Source organism: Rousettus aegyptiacus, unplaced genomic scaffold (genome assembly GCF_014176215.1).
Source record: "Rousettus aegyptiacus isolate mRouAeg1 unplaced genomic scaffold, mRouAeg1.p scaffold_m13_p_12, whole genome shotgun sequence".
Classification (NCBI taxonomy): domain Eukaryota; kingdom Metazoa; phylum Chordata; class Mammalia; order Chiroptera; family Pteropodidae; genus Rousettus; species Rousettus aegyptiacus.
Window position 1 is genome coordinate 20,744,175 of NW_023416287.1, and position 17,120 is coordinate 20,761,294.

The 17,120-nt window shown below is 48.8% G+C and overlaps 2 protein-coding genes across 6 annotated transcripts; one reads left to right on the forward strand and one right to left on the reverse strand.

The window, feature by feature from the left end:
- Positions 1–1,552: 1,552 nt before the first annotated feature.
- Positions 1,553–9,083, reverse strand: REM1 (RRAD and GEM like GTPase 1). 4 transcript variants are annotated; one of them, XM_016148863.2, is made up of 5 exons: positions 8,975–9,083; positions 7,612–8,124; positions 6,480–6,562; positions 3,410–3,611; positions 1,553–2,155 (listed from the first exon to the last, which is right to left on the reverse strand). In XM_016148863.2, the coding sequence occupies exons 2-5, from the start codon at positions 7,952–7,954 to the stop codon at positions 1,884–1,886; spliced, it is 900 nt and encodes a 299-aa protein (XP_016004349.1). In that variant the 5' UTR covers positions 7,955–8,124; positions 8,975–9,083; the 3' UTR covers positions 1,553–1,883. The 4 variants fall into 4 exon arrangements, with proteins under 4 accessions (XP_016004349.1, XP_016004347.1, XP_036085439.1 ...); XM_016148861.2 differs by having other exon boundaries at positions 8,854–9,077; XM_036229546.1 differs by having other exon boundaries at positions 6,480–6,559; positions 7,612–9,077.
- A 953-nt stretch (positions 9,084–10,036) lies between these two features.
- DEFB124 (defensin beta 124) lies at positions 10,037–14,512 on the forward strand. Of its 2 annotated transcripts, XM_036229548.1 has the most exons (3): positions 10,037–10,071; positions 11,437–11,508; positions 14,313–14,512. In XM_036229548.1, exons 2-3 carry the CDS (start codon positions 11,451–11,453, stop codon positions 14,468–14,470), a joined length of 216 nt encoding a protein of 71 aa, XP_036085441.1. In that variant the 5' UTR covers positions 10,037–10,071; positions 11,437–11,450; the 3' UTR covers positions 14,471–14,512. The 2 variants fall into 2 exon arrangements, with proteins under 2 accessions (XP_036085441.1, XP_036085440.1); XM_036229547.1 differs by lacking the exon at positions 10,037–10,071 and having other exon boundaries at positions 11,342–11,508.
- Positions 14,513–17,120: the final 2,608 nt, after the last annotated feature.

Here is a 17,120-nt window from a genome sequence, read left to right on the forward strand (position 1 = left end):
TGTAATTATTTTATTCACTTGTTTTCTAGTCTGCTTTCCTCCCAGACTGTGAGTGAACTCTGGGGGACAGCCTCCTACTCTTTCTGTTCACCATTATCTCCCCAGAGCCTGGCACTGTGCCCTGCACTTAGTAGGCCCTTGACAAATATTTGTGGATGAATAAAGAAATTACATGACAGTCCTCAGTTTTCTCAGAACAAGCTCCTGTGCTGTCTCCCTGGCCTTTCTTCCTTTCTCAGACTGTGGGGCTGCCTCCCTCCCTCCCTCTCACCTCCCAGGGCCTCCAACTCAGGCCCTCCATCCGGCCTGCATTTTTCCGGGTTTGATATCATTTTTTCCACTCTCCCGGCTGCTGCCGGCTGCCTCTGCCAACTTTCCATAACTATAGCCCTTCCCCCACGACCACAGGCCCAGGACAGCTTGGGGTGGGGGAAGACCCTCCTCCTCTTCCCTTCCCCAGGCCAGAGTTAGGATGGGGAAATAAGTGCCTTCATTGCCTGGCTGGCAAGACTGGGAAGGCGGGGTGTCGCAGCTGGAGTGCTTCACTCTTCCGTGGCACCGTGTTCCTGGTGGCAGGGACAGGGCCCACGTGGTGGGCTGAGGCATCCGGGCGGGGAGCTGTTTGGAGGCAGTGGTGTCAGCCATCAGGGACATGATGGTCTAAACCATTTGCATCTTGTTCTCCTCTCGAATTAGTGACACTCCTTCCCCTTAGCTGGAAACTTCTGACCTGACCCCTGAGGTCCAGCCCCGGGCCCAGCCAGGCTGGATGCCTCTACCTATGACTTCCAGCACAGACATAGGAGGCTGGGCCCTGGAGTCCAGTCCTCATCCTTACTGGCTGGGCGACCCCGGGGTGCTCACTTCCCTTCTCTGGGCTTCAGTTTCCACATTCGGAAAGATGAATGAGTTGGACTAAATTGGGGGTTCATCCTGGGATAAATTGGGTTTCATGGAGTCAGACCCACTCCCTTTACATTGCATGCAAAATTGTGTTTGAAAGCTCGTTTCTGGGGACTCCACAGCTTTTTGTCGCATTCTCCAAGAGGACTGTGGGTAAGTTGGATACAGACTATAGTTTAATAAATCTGGATTGGAATCCTGGCAACTTCACTTATAGCAGCCGTATGCCCTACAGCACGAGCCTTCACTGTCCTGGGCCTCAGTTTCCTAATTAGTATGCAGGGGTTGTGAGATTAATAGTTGCATCAGCTTAGTACAGTCAGCTCTCAACAAACACCAATTATTTTAATGCCAAGATGAGTGCTAAGATTCCTTCCAGGTAATATTTTATGAATCTACCATCTAAAAAATGGGTTAATAAGTAAATAGTGATCATCACACCGAACTAGCTGTTTGTACTCTTCTGGGTCTCCCTCAAAGGCCCCGGGCAGCGGCTATGCCCAGTGGTTCGAAGAAGGGCCTGAAAACAGAATTGGTCTAATGATTTTGACTGACCCAACACAGGTCAGCAGGCTGACTCAATCTGCAGCCAGGATAGGCGAGGAGGAGGTGGTAACACCTAGATGAGCCATAAAGAAGAGGCCTGGGCTTTCATACGGGACATCCTTCTGGCTACTTTATTGTGCTGGGTTTCTGAGGGTTGGCCAGAGCCCAAGAATAAAGAAAATTTTTACAAAAACACACGCCCTGTGTAAAAAAAACCCTACTTTGTGCTCGGCTGGGTCTTCAGCCCCATAGTCTGTCCATCGCTTCCCGGACGGAGGGGTCCCTGAAGTTGTGGCTCCGGGAGATGCTCTGGCAATCGGGGCAGCGGGCAGGCAAGGCCCACGAGCCGCACTTCAAGCTTTTGCCCCTCGGTGGCGTCAGAGGAGCTAAGCGTGCACCCCAGGGTCTTGCCACTTCTGGGAGGGCGGGCGGTCTCAGAGCACGGCCAGGTTGTGGCAGGACTTGGAGCGGGCCTTGAGGGCCCGGCGGCGGGCGCTGCGGGCTGTCAGGCGTGCCAGGAAGCGACGAGCGCGCTGGCCAAAGCTCGCCCGCCGTCGGGGCGCGGGTGACTCCCGGGCTGCGCTGTCCCGGCGGCGCAAGCGCAGTTGGCGCACCACGCCCTCGAAGAGCTCGGCCACGTTGTGCTGCAGCGTGGCTGATGTCTCGATGAACTTGCAGTCGAACACCACAGCGCAGGCGCGGCCCTCTGAGGGCGCGGGGTCAGGCGGGCGGAGGGGAGGAGAAGGAGATAAAGGTAGGAAGAGCCATGTTCAATCTCAACTGGAAGCAATTTTTCCTTTTCCATACATTGTGCTGGTGCCAGAAGACCCAGAGATAAATCAGGTGTGGCTTTGAGGAGTTAGTCCGCATCCTAGTGGCAGAAATGAGGCCGAGAAGACAGGAAGGCTGGGAAGACAGGGAGGCTGGGACCAGGTAGGGAAGGGTCTTGAATGCCAGGTACCAAAGGGATCTAATCTGTGTCAGAATTATATGGGGGAGCTTGTTAAAATGAAGATTCCTAGACCTGCCCGCAGAGATTCTGATTCGGTAAGTTTGGGTGGGATGTGGTCTTGGAACCTGCATTTTAACAAGTCTCCTGGGGTTATGTTTTGGAATTTTGAATGTCTGCTCACAAAGCATATACTTTTCCATCTCCATCATGCCACTGGGCTGGGTGGCAAGGGCTTGGGTTCTAGTCCTTAGTGGCTGGTGATCCTCTGGAACTGGCTTCCCTTCTCTGGGTCTCAGATTCCATAATTTTTAGATTGTTTCCTGTAAGTAGGGCCATTTAAAGATCTTTACGGGTCCCACCTGATATAGCAAACATATTAAAATATTCCCCATCCTACTTCAAATACAATTTATATATAACTTTAAATGTTTTGGTTTGTATTTGCAGGCCGACACAATAACATGTTTTGTAGACAAGTAAAGCTTTCTGAAATCTGAATGTATAAATTTCTCTATTTCAGAGCCAATAATTGCCTTTTTTTAGGTCTCAGATGTAAGCCCTTGAAAAGCCTGTAGGACTAGGCCTAACATGCCTGGTGGATAAAGTATCTCTGATTAAGGGCATGGAGGAGCCAAAGGGGGAATTTTTAAGCAAAGAAGTGATCTGGTTCTGGGAAACTGGCAGCTGGTGAGGAGAACCAACTGGGGATAGAGAAGTATGGGGGCTGGCCCAGGCTAAAGTGGAGATGGCTGGATGGGGTAGAGGCTGTGGGAATGGGGGGAAGGGAATGTGGGGTTAAGGGAGGTGGATCTGAAAGAATTTGGGGACTGGTTTGGGGGAGTGAGAGAGGAGGCAGGAATGGTTCCTAGCTTTCAAGATAAGGCAAGTAGACGCAGGATGGCAGGGGTGGGAGTGAGGGAGGCAGACAGTCACTGAGGTGAAGAGCTTTGGAGGAGGAGCAGTGACAGGCTGAGAAGAATGTGGAGGAGGGTGGAGTGGAGATCTCACCTTCCACGGAGACTTCTCGGCAGCGTGCCAGGTCTGCCTTGTTGCCTACCAGGATGATGGGCACGTGGTCTGCCTGATGTGTGCGCCGCAGCTGAATGCGGAGCTCAGAGGCACTCTCGAAGCTGCCTCTGTCCGCGATGGAGTACACGATGACATAGGCACTGCCCACCTGCAGGCATGACTCCTGGCTCCAGCTTTCGTCCTGTAGGGGAGAGATCCCAGGCCCATCCTCAGAGAACACAGAGACCCTGGCTGAGAAAGGGGCTGCGATGGTCTAATGGGTGGGATTGGCTGAGGTTTATACTTAGGATAGGCTTGAGGGACAAATTCTGCCATAATTCCCTGTTCACCTTAGGAAAACCACTGATCTCTAAGCTTCAGTTTCTTTGCTTGAAAAATTGGGCTAATGACACCACCTCAATACATTCTCCCATTCATTGGTTCCTTCTGTAGGCTGGGCACTGGAGACAAAAAAAAATTATTTGGTTCTTCTTCCTGCTAAGGAGGTATGCTGTTTAGCTGTTCTGGCTTTACCTGTTTAACTCTTATCTGGTTTCTGAGGAGGGTTCAGTCAGGCCAGACAGTCTTTTTGGCCTTCTGCAGTCTTCTCGAAAGAAAAAAATGGGAGGGAGAGAAGTGAGGATGGAGGCCGACTTCAATGGAAGGCATTTTTCAGGACAGTTTTGGGGAGAGAGAGTGAGAGACAGAGACAGAGAGAAAGAGAGAAAGAGAGAGAAAGGAGTAACTGGAGTGTGAGGGAAGGGGCTGTGAGAAGCACAGGCCATTTTAGGAAGTGGAGTCCTTGCAAGTTGTTTGACCAAGGAAAGAATTGGAGTTATTTTGCTGTTCCATTTTGGATGGTGATCTGTTGTCACTCTGAGACTGGACCACCTGGGTAACTTTATAAGTGTTTAAGAAGACACAATTCCTGCCCTCCAAAGCTCACAGTCTGGAAAGGAGACTATGGAAATGGAGAGTTATAATGCAGTGTGATAAGTATCCATATGCAAGTGGCTGGAGAAGCCATGGAGGTGGGGGAGGCCAGGATGACTCACCTGGCAGAGCGTGGGAAGGCTTCACAGCGGACTTGTGAGTGGGGTTGAAAGGATGAACAGGCCGGGCAGGAGAGAAGTGGGTCAGGAGTGGGAAATACCAAATATGGCGGAGGCATTGTTTGTGAGGGGGAAGGAGCCAGAGGTTTTTTGATAACCAAATAAGGTAGATGAGTAGGAAAGCATCAGATCCACGGTCAATATCATTGCCAAAGGGGCTAAGTTCTCAACAGCCATATTGATCCTTCCCCAGGCCAAGTAACTGTGAGCTGAGTCAGACAGATGTGGGTTCTCAATTTTGATTATGGACAAGATCCCTTCTCTCTCTGGGTCCCAATTCCCCCATCTGTAGCATAAGGTGGGTCTTGACCATTCATTCACTCATTCACTCACTCATTCATTCATTATTTTTTTAATACTCTCTCCATGTGACTCTGATGGTCAGTCAAGCTAGGGCACTACCGGATGAGCCAAAGGCCCACCCAGTTCTGTCAGATTCTGTCTCTGACCTCTAACCATCTAGCCCAAGGATGGGAAGGATGGAAGCTTATTTCAACAAGGCTGCTACTGTCTGGACCCTCTTTGATTCAGTTACCCTATTTTACTTGTAGGAAAACCATGGGCCAGAGGAGAAAACTTTCTCAAGGCCACACAGTCAGCTGGGCACAGAATTCCAGTTCCTGCCTTCTAGTCCAGCACTCTTTCTCCTCCGTCTCCCAAATGGGGTTCCTAGGCTGATCACACTTCTTAATTCACTGGATTCTTCCCCATAGATTCTCATCTGCATCCAAAAAGTACCCCTCCCTTACTAGTCTGTGAGCTCCACGGAGTCAGGAGTTGCTATCTGAGAACTTTGGACATATTACTTAACCTCTCAGATTTGATTTCCTCATCAGTAGAACAGGAATCAGAAAACTCACTGTATAGTTTTTTTCTTGACTGAATGTCATAATATATGTCCAGTGTTCCATAAAATGTCAGCTGCTGTCGGGAGAATCATCATCATTATTATTATGTTCATTTGGACCTGCATTTCCTTTTTAAAGGTATTGGCCACACAGATCCTTCATCCATTGCTTTTGGGCCTGTCAGTGGAGCTGTCACCCACCCATTCTTGTCAATCACCCAACACTCCTCTGAAGCCCTACCATATAGGCAGGGTCTCCCTGCATGTTAGGGGAGGGACCTACTCTTTAGCAAGATGGGATCTCAGGTGCTTTTTAGATCCTTCTCTTTGCTTAGTTGTATTCTTCAAAGTTCTATAGTGAAACATGTATTACCTGTATGGCCAGAAAAAAGAAAACTCAAGCAAGATAAGAAAAATATAATAGGGATAGGTCCCTGCCTGCTCCTCTCTTCCTGCTCTGGAAGGGGCTAGGGAAGGACACCCTTTGGTTTCCTTTTTTACTAGCTACCAAGTTATGATTAATAAGCATGATCATAATTTACAATTCTTTACCCATGTTCAGCATTTTTTTTTATGCTCCAAATTATGCTTATCTCTGTGAAATTGCATAAGAACTTAAAAAAAAAAAACAGCTGGTAAGGCAGGAATAATCGACCCATTTATCAGGTGAGAAAAGTGAAGCTCAGAGCGGTAAGTAAATTGAACAAAGTCACACAGCTGGTAAGATAAAGGGGGTTTCAGTCTCAGGCATTTTGATACTAAATTCAGTGTTCCTTCCTTTGCACGATGTGGATGGGTGGAGGGGGATGAGGGTGCTAATAAGAGGGGAAGGCTTGCAGGGGGAGAAGCACATCTTGGGATGGCTTCGGAGAGGGAACCAGTGGAGTGAGAAAAGGGGGTGAGGGTCATGAGGTTCTTCTGTTTTTGGTTGGAAAGGCAGACTGGGTCAGGCTAGGGGTGGCATGAATGCACAAGCCATGGGTTTTTTTAGGGGGGACGAGGCTGAGAAGGGCCCCTGCCCTGTCCCTATTCTGTAGTGTCCTAGGAGGGGATAGGAATCTGGTACTAGGCTCAGAAACCCTACCCCCAAGTCCCGCTTGCTGTGCCATACCAGTTTCTCGGCCTCCCAGGTATCCATGACCACCAGCGTGGTGTCCTCGCCATCCACCGTGAGGGTCCTCTCGTACACATCTTCTGCAACCGAGGGAAGAGCTGGATCTCAGGGGGAAGGGGCAGGCCTGGGGAGGGTGTGGGCCTCCCTAGACCCCCTTATGGTCACAGCACCCTTCACTTCTTGAAGTGCTCACCACATTTTTTTGATGTCCGTCTTTCCTGATAGGTCAAGAGGCTCCATGAGGAGCCAATGTCTCCCCAGCTGTCAGCACAGTACCTGGCATATAGTAGGTGCTGAGAAAACTTTTGTTGGTTTGGTTGACTGAATGAATGTGGGGTAGTGGGGTTAAAGTTGGGCTGGGAATTCTTCCAGTCTTGCTGTGTCCCTGGCTTACATGCTTCATGCTGGTGACGTTATATTGTTTGAGCCTCAGCCCCCCTATCTGTCACACCTAGACATTTGTATACCTCTCATATGGGTTCTCTCTCTTAGAGGGGTCAAGCCTGGAGAAAGGGCTTGGTCAGAGTGTCTCTACCTTCTCTTTGTTCTTAACTAACTGACTCACCTTCCCACTCACCCTGTGTCCTCTCAGCTAATCATGCAGGGACCCACATTCATGTCCGCTGTCCTGTCCCTGTCCCTGATCGTCCTGGGGCCTCTGAGCCTCTAAGCTCACTGCATCTCTTGGGAATAAAGAAACCCAGAACCCAGAACTTGGAGTCTGGGAGTCTCCATTTTGGGCAGTATTTTAGTTTGGCTGCAGGTCGTGATAGCCATGGATGGTTGTCTATGGAGCTAGGATGGTCCAAGAGTCAGGGAGAATTGGGGGCTAGGGGTTTCTGAGCTGGGTGGAAGTCTACCATTTCTTTACACGAGACTAAATTCTAACCCTTTCGTCCATGATAAATTGGCAAATTTCTCATTATTCAAGGAATTTCCCTCCCGTAGACCATTGTGCAGGCACTGCACAACTCTAGGGGGCATATTCACTTCATAGTCTATGTGAATGATGCCCCTTAGAGTTGAGCAGTGCATGAATTGTACGACTGTTCTTGGCAGCCTTGTGCCTCTTGAAGACAGGGCTTTCTCTTCTTTGGCCACATCCCAGCCCAGCCCACAGGGTCCCTACCTCCCAGCTGTTCCTGGAGGTCTCGCTCTTGTTTCCCTGCAAAGAGGCTGGCCAGGCTGGTCTTCCCTACGCCAGGATCTCCAAGCAGTACCACGCGGTAGAGGGCCTCCCAGGAGCCTTCAGAGTCGCTGGATTCAGAGGACCAATCGTTGGGGGCAGGTGAAGGTTGCCGGGTGGGAGGGTTGAGGGAAGCTGAGTGGCCCAGACGGGGATGTTGGGGTTGTGTGGAAGTGGAGGGTGCTGTGCGCAGGCCAGGCTGGTGACCCCGGGAGGACAGGGGCAGTGGAGTGCTGGCTCGCCGTCGCAGGGGGGTCTTTGCTTCTTGCTGAGTGTTTAGCGTCATCCTTGAGAGGGGCTCCTTCCTTCCGTCTTTCTAATGGTTGTTTTGAGCCACTTCTTCTGTAGAAATGGCTTCCTCCAGAGTCCCCTCTTGTTCAAATAGGAGGAGGAGGCGCCTCAGCTCCTTGGGGTGGGGGTTTTCTGGCTTCAGGCTCACAGTATGTCTAGGTCAGGCTGGGGGTGGGGTGAATGCACAAGCTGTGAACACACACTTGCATGTGCACCCAGAGGCTGTTTCCTGTGCCTTGAGGATGACCCACTCCCCCACAACACACAGGCAAAGGAGCAGGAGCGAGGTGGGATGTCCACACAGACCTGCCCCTCCCATTCAGAACACGAGACCCCTGTTCTGAAAGGCACCTGAATTGCCGTGTCCTCCCCTTCCCCACGGATAGAGGGTTAGGGTACGGAGGAGGGTTAATGGCCTCCGGGGGGGGGGTTCACTTCCGCTGCCACATCTTATGAAGGCTGAGGAAGAGGCAGGATTGGGTGCGTTGGTACTCGAAAGGGGAAGGAAGGGGGGGGAGGGTTCTGGGGGTTCCCGAGGTAACCTGAGCGGCTTGGTGCCATGGGAACAGCGTGTCCGGCCCGCCCCCTACGTGAAAAATTCAGGAGAGGCTAGCTCGACGGCCTCTAGCGGCCGTTGGGGGGTGGGGGCTTAGAGGCAGCCTGGTCCATGATGGTGAAAGGACAGAGTCCTGACGGGGGTGGGAGGGTGGGGTGGGGGAGAGAGGGCAGGGGAGAGGCGGGAGGGGATCTACAGGGCCCGGGAGCGCATGTGCCACTCCCGGAGTCTGAGTCGTGGCTTACCAGCTCGGGGTCTTGGGTGTGAGTACCCTGATCTGGGCGAGTTTCTTATCCCGGGCTCCCCATCCCGCCGGGCCCCAGGTGGAGGACACTCACCCTTGGGATGAGGGTTCGAGACCCCCCCAGCCCTGCCTGCGCTGCAGAACTCCCCATGCAGGCGCCTGGCGAACTCCGCTCCAACTTGACTAAGTTGGCGGCGGGCTGCGCGGGACTTTACCTCGGCGTGGGGTGGGGGTCCAGGGTCCCCGGCCCGCAGCTGCCGGGTGCTCCAGGCTGTACCACCGCCTCCGCACACAGCCCCTTCAGCCGGTCCTGCCCCGCCTCCCGGGAGGGGGAGGAGCCGCGACCCCGCCCCGTCCAGCCCCGCCTCAGCAGGGCAGCCCCGGGGTCTCCGCCCCTAGGCCTTGGCCGCTGAATGACTTTACTGCAGGGCTCAGCTGACCTGCGCCTGCTGTCTTTTGTCCAGAGTAGGGGTGACGGTGTTGGGGTGGGGGAGCGGGTCAGAGTGAGGAAGGGTGGGGGCTCGGAATTCTTGGGGCTGGATCTCCTGTGCATCCGCATCTATCCACTCCAGCAATGGGGCACACCAAATTTAGTCCTCACAAAAACTGCCTGGGAAGCTCGTTGAATGTTCAGGCTCCCAGGTCCCACCCTCCTCCAGAGGCGGATTCAGCAGTACTGGGAGAGGGTTCGGGGATCTGAGTTTTAAACAAATGCCCAAGTGATCCTGATGCAAAGTTCATGGGTCCCGCTTTGAGAAACTCTGCTTTGAATGGAAGAATTAGTTTTGGGAAGTGTCTTGAGGAGAGGAGGGAACCCAGGAAATCTGCACTGACAAGTTCTGAATATGTTATTTTGGTATCATACATTCACTCACCAAATTCTAGGTTGAACACATGTTATACAGCTCGGGCTGTCCTGTGCCTGGAAGAATGGCTGTCCACTCTTCGATGAATATTTATTGAGCATTTGTGCTGTGCCTAGTACGGTCTGAGCACTTTGCCTGGATTTGTAGCTCATTTAATCCTGACACAACACTAAGAGGACAAGCAAACTGAGACTTACCTGTGCCTGGTTCTCAGGTCTGTCTCTCAGCCTACTATCTCTTTCTATAACATGGCTTTTTTGTTTTGTTTTGTTTGGTTTGGTTTGTTTTTTTTCTTCCAGGATATCTAGTAGGAGGAAAGAGACATTGTGATTTTGGTATAGAAAAGAAGTTGACAGTAGGGAACTGGTGAGTTTTGCCATTCATAGGGCCAGAATCCAGGCTCTTAAGGAGAGTGCTTCCTTTTAGGTCATGAGGGACAGGAACAGGTATGTATGTGGGGCGCATGGAGACCAGGCTGTACCTGTGGGTGGGGGTCGTCATAGCTGAGGGGGTCCACGTGTCCAGCTCAGAGCAACTCCCACAGCAGCATGGTAGACTAGCTGAACCCCTTCACGCTTGGCTTCCTTCTGTGGCTTGGCTCTCTAAGCTTCCCTGTCCCACTTACAAGCTGGGTTGTGAGTGGTGCAGTGTCTGTCATATATTGTCTGGGAATGAGGTGACTTAGTTTAAGCCCCAGCTCTGCAACCTGATTGCGGTATGACCTTAAGCAAGTCACCTTCCTTTTTGTTTTCAGTTTCTTTATTTAAAATTGAAATCTAAATAGATTACACCCTTGTTACAAAACTGACAGTTGTCTACAATACAAAAGCCTGAACTTGGCATTCAAGGCCCATCGTGCTCTGGCTTCTGTCCTATGCAGCAGGGTCATTTCAATTCTCCTCCCAGCCAATCCCTTGCTCCGGCCATGCCTGCCACTTTCAAGTACATTTCATTCCTTCTGTCTGGAATACCCTTTCCCCTCCTTGTCTTTGAAGGTGCAACTCAGATGCCTGTGGACCAGACACTATTCTAATCTCTGTACACATAAGGTCTCAGTGGTTCTCAAACTTTAGTGTTGTAGTCGAATCAGTTGGAGGGGTTGTTATAAACCACAGCTTTCTGGGACCTACCCCTGAACTGTTGATTTAGTATTTTCATTTTTAACAAACCCCAGATATTTATTGCTGCTGCTTGCTGGTCTGGCACCACACTTTGAGAACCATTGTCTTCTTTCGTTTAACCCTTGAAATGAGCTGAGTAGCCATTACTCTCTGTTTGGTGGGTACTATTACTCTTCTCATTTTCTGCATAGGCCAAAATACATGCTTGTTTGAACAGGTCTGTGAGTTCTGGTCCCATCTCCTTGGCATCAGGAAGGGACACCTCTATGTATTTAGCTTTGCAAGGGGGGGAGTCATCATCATTTCCTAGATGATAGCCTGGGGCTCAGAGAGGCTAAGTGACCTGTCCAAGTTATAGGGATTAAAGGGAGATGCTGGCATTGAAGCAAGTCTCTTTGAAGCTGAGATTTTCACCACCCTCTTAAGTGGGAAGATATCCTGTTTCTGACCCAAGGCATCGCTTCAGGAAATTCTGACCCCAGCTTCAGAGCTCAGCAATGTCCGAAGGGTGTGGTTGACCAGTTTCCCACATGGCTGGCTGAACTCTAGCTACAACCTTGGGACCACAAGGCCTCAGACTCCCACTTAGGTCTCCTGCTGCCCACACTCCTGCCTTGATCTGCAGCCCAATAAAGCCTGGACCACAGGCAATGTGCTTGGCTCCTCTCTGCTTGTGTTCTCTCTCCCCAGTGGGCCCTGTAGCCATGACACGGCTGCTTCTGCTCATTGTGGCTCTCCTGGTTCTGGGTCATGTGCCTCCAGGTAATATCACCTGTGTATGTGTGTATGTGTGTAGAATGTAAGAACCATGAGGAATAGGTTCTGAAATCCTGGGAACAGAAGAGGCCTAGACCTGTGTTTAAATTCTGGTCTCATCACTGGCTTACTGGGCAGCCTAGAGAGGGTTGCTAAATCAGCCCACGCCTCAGCTTCCTAATCTTTAAAATGGGATTCACTCAACAAATATTCATTCGAAAGACATGTGCTGTGTGCCAGACACTATTACAATTGCTGGGGATCCGGCAGTGAAAGAAAACAAGGTCCTTGCTGTCATAAAGTTGATATTTTAGTTAGTGGAGACAGAAAGTAACCAAATAAACATATGATATGTCAAGTGGTGGTAAGTGCTAAGAAAAATAAAAGCAGGGCAAGGAGTCAGAGTGGTGTGTGCATGTGGGATGTTGGGAGAGCTGCAAGGCCTTGGATGTTTTTATTTTTAAAGTTTTTATTTCATATGTACACAAAAGTAGATATGAGGAACGAGGCGAGTTTTTTAAAAAACTTTTTATTATGGAAAACCATAAACATATGAAAGTAGAGAATAATGTAATGATGTGAGTTTTAAAAAGAAACCTTTTTGAGAAAAATTCAAACCTAAATAAAAATATAGTATAGAAAATCCTCATGTATCTATCACCTGATCTCAACAATTTTCAAAGTAAATCAATCCTCTTTTGTCATTCACTAGCCCCTCCTCCCCAGTGAACTATTTTGGAGTCAATATCAAATATCTTATAATTTTATATAAGGTAGGTTTGAGCAGAGATCTGAATGGAGTGAGAATACAGTAGGTTCTTGAATAACTTTGTTTCATTATAAGGTTGATGAGATGCCATAGGAACTTAACCCTTGTTTATATCAATTAGCCTATAGTAAAACTGGTTTCTTTATAGGTTTCGCTTAAGGTCACAGAACCTCACTTGATGACATTTAATGATGACTTACTGTATAAGGACAGCAGAAGGTGATAGATAGGTAGATAGGTAGATAGTTGACAGATAGATCGATAGATCGATAGATCGACTGACCAACCCACCGACCGACCAACCGACCGACAATGTTTCAGGAGCGGTGAGGAGGCCAGTGTGTCCAGAGTGGGGAGCACAAGGAGAAAAGTGGAGAGAGAAGTCAAAGATATGAGGAAGGGAAAGCAGATCATGTAGGAGAAAATAACTTCTATATCTCAGGGTTGGAAGGTTGAAACGTGATGATATGTTAAGAGCAGTTATTATAGCAACTGCCCTCGCCTGGGAGTCAGGGTCTTGGCTTCTGGTTCCAGACCCACCTCATACTGGTTAGGAAGAATTGGGAAAGTCCCTTCTTTTCTTTATCTGTAAAATGAGAGGATTGGCCTAGAATGAACCCTAGTTGCTCCATGTCTCTAAGCTGTCATTCTGATAATCTCACTTTCCGTTTATTGAGTATTTCCTATATGCCGCCACTGTTCTAAAATCATTAAATCCTCTATAACTGCCCTCTGAAAGAGAGATGTACAGGTGAGGAATCTGAGGCCCAGGTCACTCAACTGGGAAATGGCAGAGCTGGGATTTGGACCCAGGCAGTCTGAGCTGGGTGCTCATCACCTCATTAACCATTAACATACACCCTATTCAGAATGTGGATTCTCTGACACAGGGGGATTTTGAGGTCAGCTCTGCATCGTGCTAAGATTCTCTCCTTTGGCAGGACAAAAGGATAGGCTGATTGACTGGGCTGATTGACAGGGCTGAATAACACCCATGTGAGCCCATGGTATCATGTAAAGATTCTGTGGACTCTTTTTTAATTTAGAGGGAGACACCTCTCTCCTCCACCTCCCTTTCAGCCCCAGTTCTTCCTAGTTGTTGGGTCATATGTCTAGAAATATTGCTATAACAGACAGGTCCTCTTTTCTCCTCATTCTCCCACACCTGCCCTAATTGGCCATCACAGTACTCTGATCAGGATACTTACCAAAACTCTAGTTATTCTATTGATTTGCTTGCGATTTAATTGCCTTCCCTGCTAGAAGCTCCTCCAGGCCATGGACCACAGCCATCTTGTTCATTGTGATACCCCTAGTACCTCCTGTGTGTTGAAGGAATAAACAAAGGTTATGCCCCCTTACATGCTGTGATCAAAAATGTAGGAGAGAGTATAAGATCTATTCACCCAAAGCCTTACCTCTTCCATGGCTCCTGGTTGGAAATTTCTTCACTAAATTTTAACATTAAATGAGTCCGTAAGTGTGTGAGGCAGTTAGTATAATGGTAACAAGAGTGGACTCTAGAGCCAGAATACCTGGGTTTTGAATCCTAGCTCTGCTCCTTTAATGACTGTGTGACCTTGGGGAAAATTGTTAAGCTTTCTGTGCCTCAGTTTCCTTACTTGTATAAGAGGGATCATAATACAATAACAATAACTGTATAGTCTTGTTATGAAAAGTGCTTAAAGCATACCTGGGATGCAGGTTAACCTGAACATGAAAATAGTCTCTAACTTATAACCAACCAGTGGTTTGACTTGTGACTTGTGGGCTAGCCTGGACTGAGAGATCTGTGGTTTAAGGAGTTGTCTCTGGTGATCTAGCCTGTTGCCTCTAATCTAACCTTTGACCTGTGTCTTAATTTATAACCTATGGGCTGCTATATGACCAGTCATCTAACAAATGACCAGAGAGCTAGCTGATAACTTGGGATCTAACCTGGGTCCTATGGCCTAACCCTTGATCTGTGGTCAAACTTGTGAACAGTGGTCTAGCCTGTGACCCTGGGCTGTTCTGTGACCTGTGGTCTTCCTCTGCTTAGGGAGAAGTGAATTCAAACGGTGCTGGAAGGGCCAAGGGGCCTGCCGGACTTACTGCACAAGGCAAGAAACCTATATGCACCTGTGCCCAGATGGCTCGCTGTGCTGCCTTCCCTACGGACTCAAGCCTCGGACGGCCTCTAAGCCAGAAAATGTGTAGCTGGCTCTGGGGCTGGCACCTTTGTTCTCCAATAAAATACATGCTTGCCAATTATCTCCTCTTGCTGCTTGCTCAGGATCCCTCCACCCCACCTCCCCTGGGGCCAGGGAGAGGGGAGGGAGAGGTCCAAGGTATGTTAGAGATGGAGGGGTAGTTGGTGGAGGGAGTGAGAAGGAGAGTGGGCATTAATGATCATTGTAAATAGTTCCGGTCCTGCCTGTATCACTTTTGCTCTTTCCAGCTCCGGAAAAATTACTCAATTTCTGTCAGCCTCCCCAGTCGCCTCATCCATAAAATGGGGATGATTATAATATCAGGAGATTAGGACTTTATAGAAGGAATGCAAAAAGAAAGATGGAATTACTAATAAGAGTTAATAGTAATAATAACAAGAATTAATAATAACGAGTTAATTATAATGAGAATTAATAATAATAGCATTAAAAACACACTTCTGGCATTCAGAATGAGATGGTGCATTGGGCTTGAAAGGCAGACCTTTTTAAGAGTGAAAGGATTTTTCTATGTTCCTTTATCTCCTATTGTAGCATTTTAAGGGCCTGCCCAGGTGGAAAGTGAGGATTTTATGAAAGCAAAGTTTTTATTTAAGCAGGGAGGGGTGACAGAGGAGAACTCTGCCTCTTCCAGGCCCAAGGAACTGTGGAGACAGCAAGGCAGGGAAAAACCATGGGCAGAGTCCGTGAGGTGGGTAGACGGACACACATTCTAATTGCCCTGTATCAGGATTGCATTTGGCTGAAAAAAAAAAGTAGGAAACTCAATTTGCAGGAACTTATTTTTCTCACATAAAAAGAAATCTAGAGGTAGACAGAAACCATGTCAGGGTAAGCATTTCTGGGATCCTTTTGGGTCATATGTGGCTACCGAAACTTCAGGCCTCACGTCATTGTTTAAAGCAGGAAGGAGAGAGAGGGTTGACATGGGCTAACTTTCTCATTTTTATCAGGAAAGCAAAAACTTTCTCTGGAACCCCACTCAGTGGACTTCTGTTTACTTCTCGTGGGCCAGACTGTGTCACATAGCTACCCCTGATGTAAAGAAGGTTAGGAAAGAAAGTATTTAGCTGTCTAGCCTCCATCATAGACTTGAGCTTGGAGAAAGGGAGCTGGAGAGACCCTCAGTGCTGGCCCACCTTCTCTCTGATATTGAGCCCAGAAAGAGGCAGGCACGTGGGATAAGTTGGGGAACACCTAGGGCAAAGGGGCTCTTGTCCACTGCCCTCTGAGACTTTGGAGAAGTTCAGGGAAGCCTTAGAGTATGGTCAGACTGAGAAAGGAGTGGTGAAGTTAAAATAGCATCAGAAAGGAGCAGAGTCTTGGAGGCCACCGACTGTGCCGGGTGTTAACCCTTTCCATTTTGGTATGAGAGGGACCTGGGGATATGACAGAGGCAGCTAGAGAGGAGGAAGGGAGACCCAAGGATCTCAGACCAAAGCTTTTTACTAGCCAGAAGAGAAGCATTGTTATTATATTATTTTTTTATTTTTCAGGCGAGGCAACCCTTGGTCGATTTAACAGATTGCAAGGACCTTGACAGCTTACAATCCCTTATTTTTAAAAATTTTTATGCCTGTAGCACCTGGTCTTCCTAGGTGGTCTCCTCTCCAAGGCCCAACCCTGCTTAGCTTCTGAGATCAGACTGGATCGGGCTTGTTCAGGGTTGCATGGCCATAGAAGCATTGTTATTTTAATAACAAAGGTGCCACCTACATATTAGTCCTGCTTTTGAACCTCCCTTAGATCCTGAGGGGTCTAGACACTGAACTGAGAGCCAGTAGGCCTGTTTGAAGACCCAACCTGACGGGGGCAAGGTGGTCAAGGTATCTGGATTCCATAAAGAGGATGAGATAAGAACCCCAGAAATGGCCATAGGACCACAGAAAGGCTGACACGAAGTGACGTCAGCCTGGTATCTCTCCCAGACCTCATTAAGGCTGTGAGAGGTCAACCAGTTCACCAGCAACCAGCCACAGCTGGAAGCCAGTGGATATTCCCAGTGATAGTCCCAAGCCACCCAGATCCCAGCAGATGCCAACTGCACCCGACTGTTGACTCTCTCCGCCCCTACCCCAGCCTTCATGTTGGGAGAAGCAGGAAGAGGAAAGGAAGAATCTGAAAGACTGAACAATTACACCAGAAACCAAGTCCCTCCAAACTCGAGAAACCTCAAGAGAATATTTAAATTGTTGAATTAGACCAAGTTTGAAACTGGACCGAACTAAATTTAGCTCTGCACTCTGACCCCTCCCCTCTCAGTTGTTTTACAAAGAGTGAAGAAGCCACGTTTTCTTTGCACAGCCTCAGATATAGCGTGAGGGAATTTGTGACCTTGTTGCAGTGAAGATGGTGAAGATTTCTGAGGGCGAGGAGTCAGACAGACTCAAGTTCATACTCCGGCTCTGCCACGTACAAACCATAGGCTATGTGGTCTGGGCAAGTCACTTCCTCTATCTGATATCAGGATCCTTCTTAGTAAAATGAGCATAAAGACAACTCTTAAGGGGGTGGCTGTGGGGTCAGACGAGATCACCTGGCACTTTGTAAGTGCACAGTAAACGAAATGCTGCAGTTACTACCACTATCACTGAGCTTCTGCACATAATTTCAGACCTCCAGAAAATCTGAAAGCT